The sequence below is a fragment of the Rhinopithecus roxellana genome, chromosome 3 (genome assembly GCF_007565055.1).
Source record: "Rhinopithecus roxellana isolate Shanxi Qingling chromosome 3, ASM756505v1, whole genome shotgun sequence".
NCBI classification, from domain to species: domain Eukaryota; kingdom Metazoa; phylum Chordata; class Mammalia; order Primates; family Cercopithecidae; genus Rhinopithecus; species Rhinopithecus roxellana.
This window is the reverse complement of record NC_044551.1, coordinates 119,077,669-119,099,113: the sequence shown is the minus strand read 5'-3', so window position 1 is coordinate 119,099,113 and position 21,445 is coordinate 119,077,669. Positions and strand designations below refer to the sequence as shown.

Below are 21,445 nucleotides of genomic sequence, written 5' to 3'. Positions count from 1 at the left end.
TCAGGTGGGACAATCACTTGAACCCAGGAGGCAGAGGTTGCAGTGAGCTGAGATGGCACCACTATATTCCAGCCTGGATGACACGGCTAGACTACATCTCAAAAAAAAAAAAAAAAGAAAAGTGATACCTAATTTGAGACTTAAAGGATGAGCTGGATTTTAATGAGCATAGAAGGGGAAAATCAAGATGCTTCAGGCAGAGGGGGTACTGTCGGCAAAGGCATGGCAGTGTGGTCGTGTACAGCAATGAGGGAAATATGTGTATGAGGAGGCAAGTGGTTAGAGATGAGTCCGGAATACAAGTTAGGTCAGGTTGTAAAGGGCTCTGGATGTCTGAGTAGAGACTTAGGACTTTATAACATAAGGAGGCAAGAGATAAAAAGAGTTTATCTTAATTTCATGGTAAATCAAATCTTCCATTGAAGAAAAACCACCTTAGTAAATCATTAGGTATGTTAGTCTTATCTGAATAAAATGAGGATTCATGCTTCTTTTCCAATGCAAAACAAAAATATGAATGCAAGTTTTGTTTGACTAGAGAAAGATTTTGAAATGTAAGTGAGTAAATAAAAAGAAACAATTTAGAAATGGGAAGTAAAACACTGAAACTTATTTTGGCAAATGCTGCCTCATAACTAGTTTCATTTCTCTCTATTCTCAAGCCCCCAACCCCGCATTCCAATTTGTTCTCAAAGGCCTTCAATTACTCCACATTGACTATCAAACGAAATAGATGTGCCATATTTGGTATTTCCCGAACTTCACAATAATAACCTCACTTCCTTCTCCAGTCATATTTCTTCTAGTGATATTCTAGGAGACAAGTTTCCTGAAGCCAGGTTCTACAGCACCCAGACAGCAGTGTTCAATGATGACTCCCACGGTGACATTTCTCCTACAGAGTTGAATCTATACCTATTCCAAGCTGATAATTTTGTGTTCGCATATGCATGTGTGCATAAATATATTATTTTCCTATAGAGTTCAAGAAAATCAAGTCAAGTGTAGGTAGTGGCAGTAATTTTCAACCTTAATAGAAAGCTGACGGCCAAATTATACAGTAGTCCTCCCTTATCTGCGGGGGGTACGTTTTAAGATCTCCAGTGGATGCCTGAAACCTTGAATGGTGCTGAATCCAACTGCTTTCAATTTGAACACGTTTCTGTTCATATCTTCCACCCACAAATTTAATTCCTTTTCCTTCTTAACTACACTTATCACACATTGTGGCTGTAACTTTTGCAGTGTGAGGTGCAACAGCAAAACTAACATGAAATTCTTTCTCTTCCTTCACAATTTCATGGGTAGATTTGTTCTTACCATAGATCTTAGCAACCTCAGCATACAATTTCTTTTCTTTCCTTGCTAAGTAGAGAACTTCCACCTTTTTACTTAAAAGAAGTACTTCATGGCTTCTCATTTTATATATATCCGAATCGCTAGCATCAATACTCTTGAGTTCAGGGGCCATGACGAAGTATAATAAGGTCACTTGCACATAAGCACTGCGATACTGTCAGCCAGTGTGAAATCTGAGATGGCTACTAAGTGACTAGTGGGTGTGGAGCCTATACAGCATGGACATGCTGGACAAAGGAGGAGTCACATCCTGGACGGGCTGGTGTGAAAGTTCACCGTGCTACTCAGAACAGTGCACAATTTAAAATTTATGAATTGTTTATTTCTGGAATGTTCCAGCTAATATTTTTGAATAATGGTGGGAATTGTAGAAAACAAAACCATGGAAAGTGAAACCGTGGATAAGGGGGAACTAGGGTATTAAATGAATCAAACTTACTATGCCGTGAGCCAACTGGCAACAGTGACCCTAGAATAGTTTATTTGCTCAGTTGCAGAGACTTAATATTTCACAAAAAATGATTTACCTAATGCAAGATAGGAACTCTGATTCATCTGTAAAACACAAACAATTCTCATTCAAAGACATGACATGAGACTCCCAACAGACATCTTACTTCTCAAAGCAGGCTGTTAGCATGACAGTGAAGAAACCACTCATGCTGGAGGCCCTGACATCTGGCCACAGCATCTCCATAGCCTTAAAGTGGGTAAGTGGCAGTTCAGTGTCACACTAGCACAGAGGCTGGAGTCAGAGAGGTCAGGATTTGAATCCTGGCACCATTTATTGGCTGAAAAACACTGTGTGAGTCACTTAACCTCTCTAAACATATTTCTTTTATCTGTAAATTTGGAGTAACTATACTTATCTCACAGGGCTACTATAAGGACCATATGACATATTATATAGGTCCAGAGCAGGCATATCCTTCTGCTCCTCTTAATAAGAATAATAATGAAGAATATTTTACTGGACACTTATTAGAAGAAACTGAAGTATAGAGAAGATGGTAGCTTGCCTGACTCTTCACAGCTATGAGATAATGAGGTAGTGGAGAAGCCCAGTGCCTCACACACGGTGTGTGTAATATCTTAAATGATAGCTGTTATTTTTACTACTAATACTGTTTCTTCTATTACTAGGCTTCTACTGTTATTTATGATGACAATATGGCATTCTGAAGGCAGGATTTGTATCTCTTATGTTCACTGTTGGATGACCTGATATATCAGTACATTTAATCAAATACATTCAGGCCACAGTCCTTTTATTGGCGGCCTAGGACTTCTAGCTTACATCCTTGACTCTGTATTTCCATCTCATCAACCCATTTCTCTTGGGCGCATGAGAATCATTAGGGAATCATGAAGACCTACAGAGATTCTGGCAGTTAGCTTGCTGACATACTAACTGCCTGGTTTGGCGAGAGAGAGAGACACTGCCCAAACTGTCACCCTCTAGTGGACAAAACAACACCATTCTTTAAGTATTGGATTAATTGCCCTAATTCCTGCACTACATGAATCTTTAGTGCCAGTAAAGCTAACAGTGCATCTGTTTTCCTCTCTTTCTACCTATTGTCAGCTTAAAATTGGAACAGACTAGGTTAAATGCTCAGGAAGAGAAATGTGAGGTTAGCTCACTGTGCTGTGATTATGTATCAAAAGACACTTCATAATCTCTATGCTCACAATAAGACAAATGTCTAAGCCTTGCTCAATAACAGATTACCTTTGCCATGACTGTGAAGCACTATTTCATCTTTCTAAATAAATAAGGGAGAGTATACAATGGTTTTAATTTGAATATATTTAAACACAAAATTAAAGGTGTCTTTTTTGTATAGTAACTATTTTCAATAGAATAAACAAGTTCTAACTAAATAAGATGTTGACTACATTCATGATTCATAGCAACAAAAGAACCTTTAATTACTGCATTCTGTCTCCCAAAGCAGATTTTAAAAAATTTTTCTCATGCCTTTGTGTCTTTCTTTATTCCCAAAATGACTCTGACAACATAAAACAAACTCAGTTGGCTTCTGAAACTGAAGTCTTTGCAAAGAATACTTGGTCTATCAGTCCCTCAATACTGGTACGGTTTACATTAAACAACTCATTCAGCCATTTCCTCAATATTTTAGAATCATTGCCATCTTCATGCCTGTTTGGGCTGTTTTGTCATTATAAAGACCCAGTGTATTGAGCCTTCAAAATGCGAGGCTTACCGATGCACCGAGAGCCATCTGTTGAGGTTACATATCCACGTGGACAAACACAAAAATAGCTTCCCACGGTGTTGGAACATTCGCCAGTTTCACATATCCCAGGAATGATGCTGCACTCATCAATGTCTAATCAAGGGAAGAAGGAGAAGATGATTGAGAAAGGCCTTCATTAAATAGCTTTTAAAAGAGATTTTTTTTTTTTTTAAGAGTCTGAGAGCATTCATGGTTGATTAGGTCAGATCATATAACCCTGAAGATACTCTTGTTTCAGGCCCCAAAGAATTTCTCACACATATCTATGGGAACTGAGATGAAAGTAAACTCCCATGGCAGTTAAAACAAGGCCAACTAAAGCAGAACTCCATATCCTTTTTTAAAAATGCAATTTAAATTGGAAATAAGTAAAGATGTCAATGTTTTAGTTTCCATTCTACATCAACTAGGAAATTATCCTACTAGAGCCTTGAAAAACACATAAATGGATTACATTTTCAAATACAGAATAACTGTATTTGAAAATGTATAACTAATTTTCACACTATTTGAAGCAATGAAGAGTGGCAAATAACTTTTTTTTAAAACTTGGCTTCAGGACATGTTTTTGTACTTACATTTGAATATGGGTGTATTTGACATTCTGGGAATAACTTTAATCTAAAATAATACAGAAACATGGTAAAGGGCAAAAAAGCCTCCTTGGGAGGCTTTGGGAAGTGTCCAGTTTTCCTATTGTACCTCCCTACAGTTACCCATTCAGCATACTCAATGCTGGAAATAGTCTATTTCCTTTCCCATTAATGAAAAGTCTGCTTTCTTAAAAATTATCCCTAAAGCAGAAAACCCAGTCATTTATATAAACTTTTAATGTACTTCTCTTCTAGTTCAGTAAGCAGAGAGAGGTGGAAAGTCTAACAAAGCTGCAATTAGGGATAACTGGGAGCTAATTGCTAATACATTTAAAAAGGAAATGAGTCATTGTGAGAAAAATTCAGCCAAAATCCTGGGAGGTGGCTGTCTTTTTTAAGGAACAGAGGTAGCAAAAGCCAGTAACTAGAACAAACAACAATAAGAGCCATACATATAGATAATTACTGAAAAGTCAAAGTAAGCTGACTTTTAGTTTCTCTTTTTTCAGTTACATTTGTTTTTTTAAAATGTCCAATAAAAAAGGAAAAATAATTATATTCTTATTACAAACACATAAAATATTTTTAATCCCACACTTAAAAAGAAAAAGGTTGCCAATGCCTTTCTTACATTCTTTTATTGGTCTATTCATTATTTTTTTCCATTTATTCTGACAAGTCACTCTTGCCTACAAGCTTTATCATGAAATAACTTTATCATGAAAGAAGCTTTAATCATGATGAAGAATTTTATCATGATAGAAGCTTTATCATGACAAATAACTTTATCATGAAATAAAAAACATGTGTGTTTTCTTGGTATGTTCTTATAAAAAAAGTTACCAGATTCAGACATTCTCTGAAACAGTATCTTCATTTGAGGCTTAACACTTAGCCACTGAAAACACAGAGGTACAAATCAAAAATCTACCAATTTCCCAAGAGAGATCAGAATTCTAACATGAATTGACTACATGAGGAGTAAATACAAAATGTGGTCAAAGAGCTGCCATCAGACTTAATCCAACAAAATAAAACCATGTGTGCAAAATTAGAACCTGTTGCATCCTGTGTTGCTATCTTAGTGCAGTGCATCTTAATACAGCTGAGCATGGATTCAGAAGAGATGAAACTAAACAGCTGTACTTTAATTACAACATAAACTTATCATCACCTCTGGATAAGGAAGAGAAAAAGAAAAGAAAGAAAAGAAGGATACAAGATAAAGCAAGCATTAAAAAAGTGAAGAACTAAAACTTGCCTTCTCACTCTCTTAACATCTAAAATTGTATGAATTATCGAGGTGCTTATGGAGCCCAGGATTTATGCAAAATATTAAACATTAAGAGACTCTACTTCTTCATTTAAACATTGGCTTTTATTTCTAGGCATTTCCTTTCATAATAAAGAACTTCCCTATGCCCTAGTCTTAAAACTCTTCCTGACAATAAAAAGAATAGAAAATTAAAAGATGTTTGGCATTTTCTTTTTTTGGAGAAAAAAATCTGGGACACAGAAGAACATGTGGAATGACATAAAATTTGTGGTTTTTGTGTTAAAAATTTTATTGTGCAAAAAAAAAAAAACTATGTGTTTCACAATTCTCCTTATAATTGAGTAGGAACCCTAAAAGGTTAGCTTCAAAATAATTATATACAAAAGACTCTCCATTTTTGTATAAAAAATAGAAATGCTTTTATTTTTGGGCTAGACATCTACCATATTTTAAAAATAAAAAAATAAGGTGCTTTTTTAAAACAACAACAACAACAAAACCCCAAAATACTGACCAAAACCCCTGCATTTTAATACAGTGATGCCCAGTTGAGGCGGGAGAGTTCCCTTGAGCCCCTCGCGGGACTTGAGACAGGGGTGGCTTGTTTATTTGGCTGCCATCCTCAAACCCTTTGCAGGAGGGGAGCACATAGGTGAGCAGGTGCAGGAGCCAGGGTGAGTGTTTCCGGATGCTGGCAGAACAAATCCTGTACCAGCCCACGGCAGTGTCTAGGTGTTGCTGGCGACCTCCGGAACCCCAGAAGGTGTCTGTTACAAACAATGCTCTTTTAGCTTTGCCATTCACAGATGGCTTAAATGTTAAAAAGCTCAGTGCCTAGTGTGTCCCAAATTCTTGTCTGGCATCCAGGGAGAATCAGGTCAAGTGAAGGAATTGAAGGATGGTGTATGCAGAGGATTTTATTGAGCAATGGAAGTGGCTTTCAGTGGGATGGGGAGCTGGAAAGGGGATGGGGTGGGAAGATCATCTTCCCCTGGAGTTTGGCCATCCCTACCTGAACTCCTCTCCAACTGCAGTCTCTGATGTCCAGCTGCCTCTTCTCCTCTTAACATTCAGACGCTTCCTCTCTCCTCCCTTGCCATGGTGCTCTGCTCTGCTCCTTTGCCAGTGGAGCTTGGGGTTTTTATGGGTACAGGGTAGGGGGTGTGGCAGACCAGGGTGGTTTTGGAAAAGGCAACATTTGGGCAGGAAAACAGGAATTCATGTTCTCATTTAGGGTCACAGGTCCAGGCTTGAGGGTGGAGCCCTGACAGGGACCCCCACCCCTGTCTTTGACCCAGGATTTCCCTGCCTCCTGTCTGTACCACAGTGTTTATCCATCAATTTAAGTTTAGCATTAACACTTATGTTCAGAAGGATACATGCATTTAGCTCTTTTGAATATTAGTTCTTCAATACTGTATGTCATAATCAGATTTGGAAGTAGTATCTCCACAAATATAAAGCATATGTTACCTATGTATAAACAAGTGTGCCTAAAGATGACACGTCTGCTCATGGGAAAAAGCAGAGTCTTAACAATGGGAATTGGTTGCATCCATGTTCTGCACACTGAATATACTGCCACCCATCTCTCCTTGACCTTTTCTGAAACTATATCAGTTTGTAGCTTTGGTCTGCAAATATCAGAAAAACTGATTTAAACCGATATAAATCAGAAATTTAATAGCTGTCATATCTGAAGTCCAGAAGTGGTTTCAACCAATGTGTCTGGCTCAGTTTCTGTGAGATATGTTCAGCTAGGCCTTCCTCTGTATTTTGACTTGAGCTGCCTTCCCTGATGGGAGCAAAATGCATACAGCAGGTTTAGGCTATTCCTTTGACTGGGACATCTAGTGGAAGAGAGTGTCTTTTCCAGTGCTCTGTCCTGAGAGGAAGAAAACCTTTTCCAGAAGCCCCCAGAAAATCTTCTCTTTTGTCCTAATGTCTTGAATTGGGTCACATGCTAATTTTTGAATGATTCCTCTGGACAGGAAAATGTTCTGATTGGTACAGGCCTGGAGTCCTGAACCAATTTGTGTGGCCAGTGGAGTGAAGTTAGCTTCCAACTAATAAACAACAACAACAACAACAAACAGCATGGGCAACTGGGTCTGAAAATACACCACAGTTGAAGAACGCAGAGTGTACCAGAATAGCTGGGAAATGGATGGACAATAAGCTTAGCTAGTTAGGCTTATACTAAATCCTGAAGAGACAAGCCAAGGACTGTGGCTTTTATTCTGAAGGTGATGAATAGTGTCTATGAAGGAGTTTAAACAAAAGAATTACATAAGCAAATCAATATTTTAGAAAGACAGTCCTTGTGTTTAATGTGGACAGATGATATAATAGTCCGGGAAGAAATGTCGAGAGCTTGAAGTAAAGGCTTTATGATGAGGAAGGGAACATATATTCAGGAGATAATTTGAAGGAAAAATCAACAGGAAGGACTTTGCCACCAGAAAGAAATCTCATGCTACTATTTTGATTGACAAGGATGATGACATAGTGCTATTAACAGAGAATGGAACACAAATGGAAGAACACGTTTTACAGTTAAGTTGAACTTTGGACATTTTGATCCTGAGATGTCTGAAAGAAACCAGTAAAAATTCTAATCTACAGAGCTAAAAATCTGGGTATGAAACTTAGCAAAGAGGTAAGTTACAAAGATGGACATTTGTGGTTTATCACCAAGTATAAAGATTGCCTTTGAAGTTATGGCAACATATGAGATTTCCAAAGAAGATAAATGAAAAGACCAGAATTGAAGGAGGGAACCATGATACTCATCAACATCTAAGAAAAAGTCAGAGGAAGAAAAGCAGAACAGGAGTCTGGGAAGGAAGGATCATGGAGGAAGGAGGAAGAAGGTGAAGAATGCAGGCGGAGGAAGATCACTGTGGAAACAGGGGGATTGTCAAGTGTGACTTCAAAGGGCAAAAAAAAGAGAAAGACTGGGAGGTCTTTGGTAATGTGAAGACTCTGAACATAGATTTTTTTTTAAAAAAAAGGAAATCCAATCTAAACAAAACCATCTGACAGATTTCTGACTGCCAAACCACATAACCTCGTATTTGTCAACCAACATTTCCTGTAAATCTTACACTAAACAGAATATAATGAATAATTTGATAAGTAGTGATAACGTGATCTCGGATATCACTGAATTCTAAGAAGAACACCCTAGAGAGAATGTCCATTCTTATAGGTACATGTCACAGAAAAAAGCCGTCCATGTAACAATTATGTTACAGAAACTTAGTATAAATAAAACAAGAAATTTTGTTTTAAAAACGTGTTCTTAGAACATTTTGTTTCCATTGATTCCAAGAACTATACATATTTGGAATATTCTGTAAAATGTCTTTTTGATATAGAAAAAAGGAAGTATATTTTTGCATACACTGAACTACTTATTTGTATACTGTTTGACATTAGGAAAATTCATGATTGAAGTGTTAAGTGCAATAATTTGCTACCTATTTCCAGTTTTTCTAAAGACAACAGGCAATATCAATATTATAAATTGCAATAGAAAATTGATGTCTGCTTTCCTCTTTTCAGATTTCAAAAGCATGGTGTGTATCAACTGTACTCAGAATTTTATTGTATATTTATAAGCAGCTTTACTGAGATATGATTCAAATGCCACACAATTCACACATATAAAGTGTAAAACTCAGATGATTTTAGTATAGTCACAAGTTATAGTTATGCAGCCATAACTACAAACTGATTTCAGAACATTTTCATCCCCCCAAAGGAAATTCCAGCCTATTAGCAATCATTCTTCCTACTCCTCTCCAAGCCCTAGGCAACCACTGATCTCATTTCTGTTTCTATACATTTGTTTATTCTGGACATTTCATATAAATAGAATCATAAAATATGCGGTTCTTTGTGTCTGGCTTCTTTCATTTAGTTTATGTTTTCAAGGTTCATTCATGTTGGGGCATGTATCAGCACTTCATTCCTTTTAATTGCTAAATAATATTCTGTTGTGTGGATATACCACAGTTTATCCATTCATCAGTCAATGAATACTTGGGTTATTTCCATTTTTTAATTTTTGGTTATTATAAATAAAGTTGCCATGAACATTCAGGTATTCATTTTGTGTAGACATATGTTTTCATTTCTCTTAGATATATACCTAGAAGTGGAATTGCTGAGTCCTATGGTAATTCTATGTTTAACTTGTTGAGGAACTGACAAATTGTTTTTCAAAGCAGCTGTAATAATTTACATCCCCACTAGCAATGTATGAGGGTTTTTCCTCATATACACCACATCCTCGCCTTCATTCATTATTATCTGCTTTCTTTTTGCTTGTAGGTGTGAAGTGGTATCATATTATAACTTGGTTTGCATTTTCCTAATGGTTAATAATGATGAGCCATTTCCATGTGCTTATTTGCCTTTTGCATATCATCTTTGGAGAAATATCTGCTCAATTCCTTTGCCCAGTTTTTAATTAAGTTACTTATGTTTTTAACTAATGAGTTACAAAAATTCTTTACATATGTCCCACACGTTTTATGATTTGCCTCTCAATTTTCATGTGAACTTTTTAAAAAAGTTTTCATTAATATATAATATTTGTACATTTTTATGGGACATGTGACATTTAGTTACATGCATAGAATGTGTAATGATCAAGTCAGGGCATTTAGGGTATCCCTCACATCTTGACTTATCATTTCAGTGTGTTAAAAATATTTCAAGTCCTCTCTTCTAGTTATTTTGAAATATAAAATACCTTGTTGTTAACTATAGTCACTCTACTCTGTTATCAAACATTGAAACTTATTCCTTCTATCTAACTGTATGTTTATACCCATTAAGTAACTTCTCTTCATCCTCCACTATGGTCAAGCATCCTTCCCAACCTTTGGTAACTCTTATTCTACTCTCTCACTCCACGAGATCAACTTTTATCAACGTCTGAATGAGATCATGAAATACTTTCTATACGTGCCTAACTCATGTCACTTAACATAAATACCCTCCAGTTCTACCCATGTTGCTGCAGTTGACAGTATTTTATTCTTTTTTTATAGCCAAGTAGTATTTCATTGTGTATATATAATCACATTTTTTAATCCATTCATCCAGTGATGAATGCTTAGGTGGATTCCATATCTTTGCTCTGGTGAAGAGTGCTGCTATAAACATGATGGTGCAGGTGTCCCTTTGATATAATAATTTCCTTTGAATAAATGCTCTGTAGTGGAATTGCTGAATCACATGGGAGTTTTATTTGCAATTTTTTGAGAAATATTCATACTGTTTTCCATATTGGTTGTACCAATTTACATTACCACCAACAGGGTGGTACCACCACATCCTCACCAGCATCTGTTATTTTCTGTCTTTTTAATAATAGTGATTTTAACTGGAATAAGATGATATCTCATTGTAATTTTGATTTGCATGTCTCTTGTGATTAGTAATACTGAGCATTTTTTCATTTGTATGACCTTCTGAGAATCTCCATAGTTTGCACTTTTTTTTTTTAGATGGAGTTTTGCTCTTGTTGCCCAGGCTGTGGTGCAATGGTACGATCTCGGCTCACCACAACCTCCACCTCCCAGTTCAAGCAATTCTCCTGCCTCAGTCTCCCAAGTAGCTGGGATTATAGGCATGCACCACCACATTCAAATAATTTTGTATTTTTTTAGTAGAGACAGGGTTTCTCCACGTTTCTCCACGTTGATCAGGCTGGTCTCAAATTCCCGAACTCAGGTGATCTGCCTGCCTCAGCCTCCCAAAGTGTTGGGATTATAGGCATGAGCCACTGCGCCCAGCCCCATAGTTTGTAAATATTTTATTCAACTTAACAGGACTAACTCTTCACTCTGTGGATTGTTTCTTTGCTGTGCAAAAGCTTTTTAGTTTAATAGAGTCCCATTTGTCAATTTTTGTTTTTGTTGCCTGTGCTTTTGAGTCGTAGTCATAAAATACTTGCCAAGACAATGTCCTGGAGTGTTTCCCATATGCCTTCTTCTAGTAGTTTTACCATTTCAGGTCTTATGTTTAGGTTTTAATCCATCTTGAGTTAATTTTTGTATATGGTGAGAGATAGGGGTCTAGTTCCATTCTTCTGCATTTGGATATCCAGTTTTCCCAGCACCGTTTATTGAAAACGATGTCCATGCCTCAATGTGTTCTTGGTACGTTTGGTAAAAATCAGTTGACTGAAAATAGGTGGATTTATTTCTGGGTTCTCTATTCTGTTCCACTGGTCTAGTATCTGTTTTTATGCAAGTACCATGCTGTTTTGGTTACTACAGCCTCGTAATATATTTTTGAAGTCAGGTGAGTATGATGCCTCCATTGATTCTATAGGAATTTTAGGATTGCTTTTTCTAATTCTGTGAAAAATGACATTCATATTTTGATAGGGAATGCACTGAATCTGAAGATTGTTTTGGGTAATACGATCATTTTAATAATATTAATTCTTCTGATCTATAAGTATGGGATGTCTTTCCATTTGTTTGTGTCCTCTTAAATTTATTTTATAAGTGTTTTGCAGTTTTCTTTATGGAAGAATTCACCTCCTCAGTTAAATTTATTCTTAGGTATTTTGTCATTGTTTTTGCAGCTATGGTAAACAGAATTACCTTCCTGAGTTCCTTTTTTTAGCTATTTCATTATTTGTGTATAGAAATGCTACTGATTTTGTATGTTGATTATTTTATCCTGAAAATTTACTGAATTTATTTATCAGATCTAAGAGTTTTTGGTACAATTTTTAGGATTTCTAAATATAAGATCATGTCATCTGCAAAGAGAGACAATTTGACTTCCTCTTTTCTAATTTGTATGCCTTTTCTTTCTCTTATCTGATTGCTCTGACTAGGACTTCTGTAGTCTGTTTAATATAAGTGGTGAACGTAGTCATCATTGTCTTATTCCAGTTCTTGGAGGAAAGGCTTTCAGCTTTTCCCCATTGAGCATGGTGTTATCTGTGAGTGTGTCATACATGGCCTTTATAACGTTGAGGTATGTTCCCTCTATGCAGTTTGTGGAGGGATTTTTCATGAAGGGATGATGGATTTTATCAAATGGTTTTTCTGCATCTATTGAGATGATCATACGGTTTTTGTCCTTCATTCTGCTGATGTCATGTATAATGTTTATGGATCTGCATATGTTGAACTATCCTTGCATCTCTGGTATAAATCTCATTTGATTGTGTTGTGTTATCTTTTCTGTGTGCTGTTGGATTCAGTTTGCTACTATTTTGTTGAGGATTTTTACATCATGTTCATCAGGAATATTGGCCTGTAGTTTTTTTTTGTCACTGTTGTGTCCTTGTCTGGTTTTGTAGAATACATTAAGGACAATACTCTCCTCTTAAATTTTTTTGGAAATAGTTTGAGGAGAACTGGAGTCAGTTCTTCTTTGTAAGTTTGGTAGAATTTGGCAGTGAATCCATCCAATCCTGGGCTTTTTTTCTTGGGAGATGTTTTAGTACTGATTCAGTCTCATTGCTTATATTAGCTTGTTCCAGTTTTCAATTTCTTCCTGATTCAATCTTGGTAGGTTGTACGTGTCCACTTCTTCTAGACTTTCCAGTTTGTTAGTGTATAATTGATCATAATAGTCTTTAATAATCTTTTGCATTTCTGTGGTATCAGTTGTTATGTCTCCTTTTTCGTTTCTAATTTTGTTTCCTCATCTCAACTAATTTTGTTAGTCATCTCTCTTTTTTATTGATTAATCTAACTAGCAGTTTATCGATAATGTTTATCTTTTCAGGAAAATCAACTTCTCATTTTGTTGATCCTTTGTATTGTTTTTTCAGTCTCTATTTTGCTTAGTTTTGCTCTGATCATTATTTCTTTCCTTCCACTAATTTTGGGTTTGGATTGTTCTTGCTTTTCTATTTCTTTGAGGTGCATCATTAATTGTTTTATTTAAAATCTTTGTACTTTTTCTAACCCAGGTATTTATTGCTACAAACTTCCCTCTTAGCATTACTTTTGTTGTATAACATAGGTTTTGGTATGTTGTGTTTCCATTTTCATTTGTTTCAAGAAATTTTTTAAATTTCCTTATTCATTTCTTCATTGACCCATTGATTTCATTCTTCAGTGGTCATTTAGGAGCATGTTGTTGAATTTCCATGTATTTGTAAATTTTTCAATGTTTTTCTTCTTATTGATTTCTTGTTTTATTCTATTGCGATCCGAGAAGATATGTGGTATGATTTTGACTTTTAAAACATTTGTTGAGACTTGTTTTGTGGCCTAACATATGGTCTCTAACCTGGAGAATATTCCATGTGCTGGTATGAAAAATGTGTATTTTGGATCCATATGAACTTTAGGATTAGTTCTTCAATTTCTGCAAAAGAGCAAGCTTCAATTTTGACAGAGATTGTGTTGCATTTATAGATTGATTTGGAGAGTACTGCCATCTTAACAGTATTAAGTCTTTCAATCTTAAGCATGGTGTATATTTCTATGTATTTAGATCATTCTTAATTTAACAAGGCTTTACAGCTTTCAGTGCACAAATCTATCACTTTCTCTGCTAAATTTATTCCTAATCCATTTATTCTTTTAATCCTATTATTAATAAAATTCTTTTCTTAATTTCATTTTCAGAATATTCACTGCCAGTATAAAAATAACATTCATTTTTGTATATTGATCTTGTACAATTGCAACTTTGCTTAAATCATTCACTGGTTCTAACAGTTTTTAGAGAACACCATAGCCACTTTAGTGGATACCTTATTCACTTCAGTTGTTACCTTGTCCACTAAACATGTGTTGTCTACAAGTAGAGATAGTTTTACTTCTTTTTTTCCAGTCTGGTTACCTTTTATTTACCTAATTGCATAATTGCCTTGGCTAGAACCTGTAGTACAATGTTGAAGAGAAATGGTGAGAGTAGACATCCATCTTCTGCCCAGTCTTAGGGAAAGCATTAATTCTTTCACCAGTAAGTATGTTGTTAGTTGTAGTTTTTCATAGATGCCCTCTATCAAGTGGAGAAAGTTCCTTTCTATTCTTATTTTTTTTCCTTTCTATTCTTAATTTTCTGATCATTGTTATAATGCAAGGGTATTGGGTTTTTTTCAAATGTTTTTGGTTTTTTGCATATATTGAGGTGACCATGGCTTTTGTCTTTTACTTAAATAATATATTACATGATTTAATTTTCAGATGATGAACCAATCTGGCATTCCTGAGATAATTCTCAATTGATAATGATGTATAATTCTTTTTCTTTTTTTTGAGATGGAGTTTTGCTCTTGTTGCCCAGGCTGGAGTGCAATAGCACGATCTCGGCTCACCACAACTTCTGCTTCCTGGGTTCAAGTGATTCGCCTGCCTCAGCCTCCCGAATAGCATAGATTACAGCCATGCACCACCACGCCTGGCTAATTTTGTGTTTTTAGTAGAGACGAGGTTTCTTCTTGTTGGTCAGGTTGGTCTCGAACTCTCAACCTCAGGTGATCCGCCCACCTTGGCCTCCCAAAGTGCTGGGATTACAGGCGTGAGCCACTATGCCCAGCCAATGTACAATTCTTTTTATATGGGACTAAATTTGATAACTGACAATGATGTATAGTCTTTTCTATATGGGGCTGGATTTTTTTCTTGACGTAATCCCCAGGATCTTCTTTTGATTTTTTTTCCATACAGCATAAGAGTATACATCAAAGCTGGCAAGGACAGTCATGAAATTTTTGAATTATCATTGTTTTACCTTCAGCTTCGATAAGCAAATGTTAGTTTTACCTATAGTACAATCATTGATCAAAGATATTTTTTATAGAAAAAGGTTGAATCAGACTGAAATTTAAACACATTGAAAATTTAGCTTACTGATGTGAACTAAATGGCCATAAAAGGGTATATCTCTCAAATAAATATTTTGTTTGAAATAAAAATAAACAATAGTTAATGAAAATGATGCTATTCATTGTTTAAAACTCTCAACCTCTCTTCTTTAAAGAAATCAAATAAACAGATATTGATTGGGCATATAGTATTCATTCATGAACTCATTAAGTAATTGCTAATTAGAAAGGCCTTTGATTTGCCACATACCAAATACCTAAATTTCTGAAACAAGGCACAATATGATTTATTCCATCAAAGAAGACTAACAACATGCTATCTCAATTCAATCATGAGAATCAGCAAAAGTTCTTGGCAGACGTAGTAACTGATTGATAAAGGCCCCTAAAGAATGGGGTGAAACTTTGGTATGCAGGGGAGACAGGAGGGTGGAGTTCTTCCAGACAGTGGAAATACTATAGCTAAAGTGTGGAGGTAGCCAATTACAAGGCATGGATGAGAAATGGGCAGTTTCCCATGACCTGAGGGCATTTACTTAGAAAACAATAAAACCAGAAAGTTAAGTGACGCGCCTACAATGCCATTTTCCTTAATCTGTCCTTGCATTATAGGCAAAGAGGAGTGACCGAATCATTAAGCAGGCAAGGGGAGTGATCAGAACTTCACTTTAGGCAAAGACATCTACTAGTGTCGATCAAGATGATTAGGGCTGATAGGTCAGGGACAGTAGGGATGATGGCATGGTCTCAATTCCAGCTAATGAAGGTGGGACAGGGAAAGAAAAGAATACATGAAAAAATATCCTGAAAGTAAAAGCAAGAATAGGGGAAAACAGCAGTAACTTTCATTATTGAGCTAATATTAATAAAATCAGTAAATTAAAAAATACATTCTGGGAAAATTAATGGCTTCATGATCAACAATTTGAGTTACTAATATCTAAAAACTGTTGACTGTCTAGAGGAGGTCTTTGCAAGGTGATTGGAATCTATGGGTATATACAGATAGTTGAAACCATCAACGTGGATAAAATCAGTTGAGATGAATAATATAAAATGAAGAGATCACACGAGAAGAAAAATGTTAAAGATAAGTCCTAAGGGGACATATTCATATGAAAGAAAAGAAGCAAGTGAAGATAAAGTAAAGTTAAAACAGCATCACCAGTATTACTGAAAAGCTATTACATTTTAAGGAAGTCAGTAGCAGTAGGCAGCCTAATAGGCACCCAATGACATCATATTTAGAACCTATCAGTATGTGAGCTTACATGACAAAGAGAATTATGGTTGTTAATCAGCTGATCTTGAGATGCAGAGAAAATCCTAGATTATCTGGTCCTCTATCCAATTTAATTACAAGAATCCTTATCAGTAGAACAAGGAAATAGAGTGTGAGATTCAGAGACAGATTTGAAGATGCTACACTGCTGGCTTTAAAGAGAGAAGAGACCACAAGCCAAGGAATGAGGGCAGCCTCTAGAAACTTGAAAAGGCAAAAAAAACGGATTGTGCCCTAGACACTTCAAAAGGAATGAATCCTGCCAACACCTTGATTTGGGCTTGATTAGGCCATTCTGACTTCTGATCTCTAGAATTGTAAGACAATAAACCTGTTGTTTTAAGCCATAAAGTTTGTGGCAACATGTTACAGCAGCAAAAGGAAACTAGTATGTTAAGGAAAAATATTTAAGAAGAAACAATAAGCTAGAACACCAAATGCAATGAGGGATTCTAGGGAATACAAGCAATTTTACAAAAGGATAAGAAATAAGTGGAAACTTGAGCTCACTGGTATACATAAGCATTTGGGAAAATTTGCAGTGAAGAAAGGCAGCGAGAAATAGTATAGTGAAAAGTGACTAAAGAGATGAAAGAGTGGTTTTGTGGTTAATGTGTTTTAGGATGGCTTCGTAGGTAAAGAGGAAGAGTCAGGAAAGAAAAGAGATCCCTACTAGAAAATGAACTAACTAATGGCAAGAGTTAAAAGGAGTACAGAAAGGTGATGGAATTAATGTGCAGAGCTGGAACATTCTGCTCTGGAAAAATGTGAAGACACTTCATCAAAGACAGGGGAAATGGAAAATGAGTATGTAGTAATAGAACTGAGGTTGAGTAAGTTCATGTCAGATATCTTTTACTCTTCTCAAGAGAGTAAAATAGAGTACAGATGTTACAAAATTTTACTGTGTGTAAGAATCACATGGACAGCTTTTGAAACATGCAGATTTTGACTTCCAGTCAAAAAGCTTTGATACGATCCTTTTTTCCCAAACACACAGCACTGACAGATGACATATAACAAGAGAAAAACAAACAAACAAAAGATGCAGTTGGTTTCAAAATAAAATATAAATATTTCTTTGGACCACAAATAATATTGAAAAGCAGTGAGCTAAGCTGAAACTACTTGGACTCCTTCTCCAGAAGCCATCAGCGGTGGCCAAGAGACTGGGATTATACCTGATGATAACATGGTGGGATAAATTCTACAGCAAAAATAGTACAAGATAGTGAGAGAATGCAGAAGAGAAAGGGGCCAGGAAAGACTTCCCTGGGAAACTGACAGTTAAATTGAAACAGATAAACAGGCCATGAAAATCAAACGGAATATTCTTCTCCAGGCAGAGGGAAGAGCACTCACAAAGGCAAGATGTATTAGTCCATTCTCACACTGCTAACAAAGACATACCCGAGGCTGGGTAATTTATAAAGAAAAGAGGTTTAGTGAACTCACAGTTCCACATGGCTGGGGAGGCCTCACAATTATGGCAGAAGACAAAGGAGGAGCAAAGTCTCATCTTACATGGTAGCAGCCAAGAGAGCATGTGTAAGGGAATTCCCCTTTATCAAACCACCAGATCTCAGAAGACTTACTGACTCTCAGAAGAACAGCTTGAGAAAATCCACCACCATGATTCAATTACCTCCCACCAGGTCCCTCCCATGACACACGGGGATTATTGCAACTCAACGTGAGATTTGGGTGGGGACACAGCCAAACCATATCACAAGGCAAGAGAAAGCATAATTTATTGAAGGAACTAAATAAATCTACCTGTGTCTGAATCAGAATGAGTGGAAAAAAGTTAGGCTAGAGAGGTGAACAGAATGATCAGGCAGGAATTTTAAACAGGAGATCCACGTAGGAAAGTGACATGACTAAACTTGTGATCTAGAAAGGTAGTTGCGCTGCAGTGTAGAGAAAGGATTGCAGTGGAACATGTAGGAGATGGGAGTCCTGAAGAAAAGCTGTTTCAGATATCTAGAAGAGAGACAATAGTGACAAAGGCAGGGAAGTGGATGAATTCAAAATATATTTAGGAAATATATTCAGACTCCATCTAAATGTCTTGGTGATAAAATGGGTGATTTGTACCCAGGTTTATAACTTGGGAAAGGGAATGAATAATTGTGCCAATTACTGTCATGATGAACATGAGAAATGATGATAAGATACATGTGGGGTGGGTGTAGTGGAGCTGAAGACTCCGTCTGTGTATGTTGACTTTGAGATAATTGTGGGATGTTTAAAGTATATGTGTCTGGCAGTTGGCTGCATACAAACGTAGGTAACTCAGAAGAGAGAGCTGCATTATAGTTTTGGGAGACAGCTGCTTATACCTGATCTCTCCGCAGGGATGTTGTGGTAAGATAAAAAATGCAAAAGTCCATCTAGTGACATCAATGAAATTAGTTTCACTTGACTTGTGAGAATAATCCCTAGATTAGAATGGGTTCGGGAGTAAATCAGAAGAAAGAAAACAGAGAATGATTAGGGATAATTCCAAAGTTTGATGTGAACAAGAAGGAAGAGCGAGGGCAGTTACCCAAGGAGAAGATAGAAAGGGAAGGGTATTTTTTAGAATGATGGAAAACACCAAGGGTTGTGCAGAGGATAAAAGCCTGTGGTCTGTCACATTATATCATTATTTTTGCATTATTTCAGGATTTTACTATAGTACAATATATATTCTTTCTTGTCCCTCTTTTCTATTGTTATTAGTCTAAGGAAATACACTGCCGATAGCCTTTGTTAACATTAATGGGAACTAAGGGAGCTTTTTAATTAAGAGTTTTTGTTCACTTAGGCTGAATAATTGCACTTTTGAAAGGCTACTACTGCAGCAAAGTAATGAATGGTCCCTTTGGCCTGACATCAATACTGCATCTTCCTAAACACTAATTTGCAGTAACTCAGGCATGAAGTAATAATGGTGGCAAGAGGCAGCTCCATCACAGTGCTTTTTAACATTTAACAGTCTGAAAGCTATCTCTATTTCAAAATACATAAAAGTTACTAGTAACATGGTCAAACAATATGCGTTTAAATATTTGGTCTGCATTCCAAAGCAAATATTTCTTGGAAAGCATAGCCATTTGCCAGCAGTAGTTTTTCGTTCTCTCTTTTGCTTTTTCTTTTTTTCTCTCTCTGTCCCTCTCTCTTTTTCGGGGGGAGGTAATTTGTTCAAGTGGAAGTATTTTGTCACCCTTTGTTAGTCCAAATTTAAGACACATTAGGACAAACTTCAAACATTAAAACACAGACCTTTAAGATAAGTGAGATCAAGTTATTTATGTTTTAAAATACTGAAGACTTAACATAATGACACTAAGCTTCTGCAGGGGAATATATTTTAACAATATATTGTGGCAAGCTGTGAAAATCATGTCCTCCAGAGTATTTCTTTCCTCCAATCTTCCTCACTTTTCATAATTGCCCTCAACATTTTAAATAAAGGGAAGTTAAATTGAAAGACTCCCTGAATGTTGGGTAAAATCTAAAAATTCGGCAACGCAAAACTCAGGAAATTCCAAAGTTAAATTTACTATACTTATTTGAACTCGGCAAAGCTGCAAGAATTTAGAACTTGGAATGTAGTATTTAATAGGGAAAATTTAATATTTTCCCATTAAGTATCAGTACATGAAAGTATAATCATAAAATCCTGAGGATTTTAAAATGAATTTTGGCATAATGCAGTAAGAACATTAATTTAAGAAGTCTTGGTCTGTTATCATTACTCTAACGATGCATCTAAAAATCATTTATTTTGTATCTTCTAAATAAATGGCACCAAATGAAAAAGAAATCCGTCCTACATTCCACCACAGAATTAGCATATAAATGAGCATTAGCCTCTGTGTTTTTCATACTTATTACTATAAAAAGAAATAAACTCAATGAAAACGGTACCCTCATTCACTGAAACACATACATGTGCAATTTTTTATAAAGAATGTTAATCTTCAAATTCATAGAGTTAAATTTTCTTACTATTGATTGATTTCCTTTTTCTCTTGACAGGTTACATTCACATGTACCCTATTTAAATTTAAAAAGTAGCTGCATATATTGAACTACACAGACCTATCTGTATATATGCATAAAGTAGGTTGTGTATGTGCGAAGGCATGAGCAGAGAGAAGTCACTCCTAATGCTTTGCTTGTAAACCACATACTTTGATCTTCTCGTTGGGATGATGGAATTGCATAAATCCAACAAGTAATTCGCTAGCATTCTCTGTGCAAAACGACAAATTCAAAATAGCTGAACGGGGAGACTACCAATTCTGTGGCTGACCCTCACTAGGACCACACTCTAACTGTGCTCTAACAGCACAGACACATTCACATTACACATCTGGACAATTCTCAAGTGCACCCAAACACTTCAGAGGTCTTCAATGAGACTTCAAAAACCTTCATATTTGAAATTCCCTTTTCCTTAAGTTACTAAGAGCACCTGCTGTTTGATGATTTATGCAAAAGTTAAACTTCTGCCTGTAGACTTAGGATGGTAAGTCATGAAGCTGAAAGTGTTTTGAAGAGTTTCATGTCAACTGAGAGAATACATGGTAATGGGTATTTGAATCTGATAGAGTGCAAGCAGAAAGCAACTATTTCTCCCACAGTCATTTTGCATATTCTCTCCTGACCCTAGGAAATCTCATGCAATTCACAAAGGTTTTCCCATCCCCTTCAGATAAACAAAATGTCCACTGAAATCTAACGGCCTAATCTTTCATTCAGTTAAAGCTTCCCTTCTTCCTAGGGTGAGCATCCCCCAGGCTCAGAAGCCCTCGGTAATGAAGGGGCATGGTGTCTTCTTTCTTCCATCTTTCTAGT

At 36.2% G+C, this 21,445-nt stretch overlaps 1 protein-coding gene across 1 annotated transcript in view; it reads right to left on the bottom strand.

Moving 5' to 3' along the window:
* The window catches only part of FBN2 (fibrillin 2), a 275,257-nt gene that overhangs the window by 144,166 nt on the left and 109,646 nt on the right, over positions 1-21,445 (bottom strand). The window contains exon 8 of the mRNA XM_010359875.2: positions 3,588-3,713. Coding sequence (XP_010358177.1) covers positions 3,588-3,713 — 126 coding nt within the window. The remainder of the gene's footprint in view (positions 1-3,587; positions 3,714-21,445) is intronic.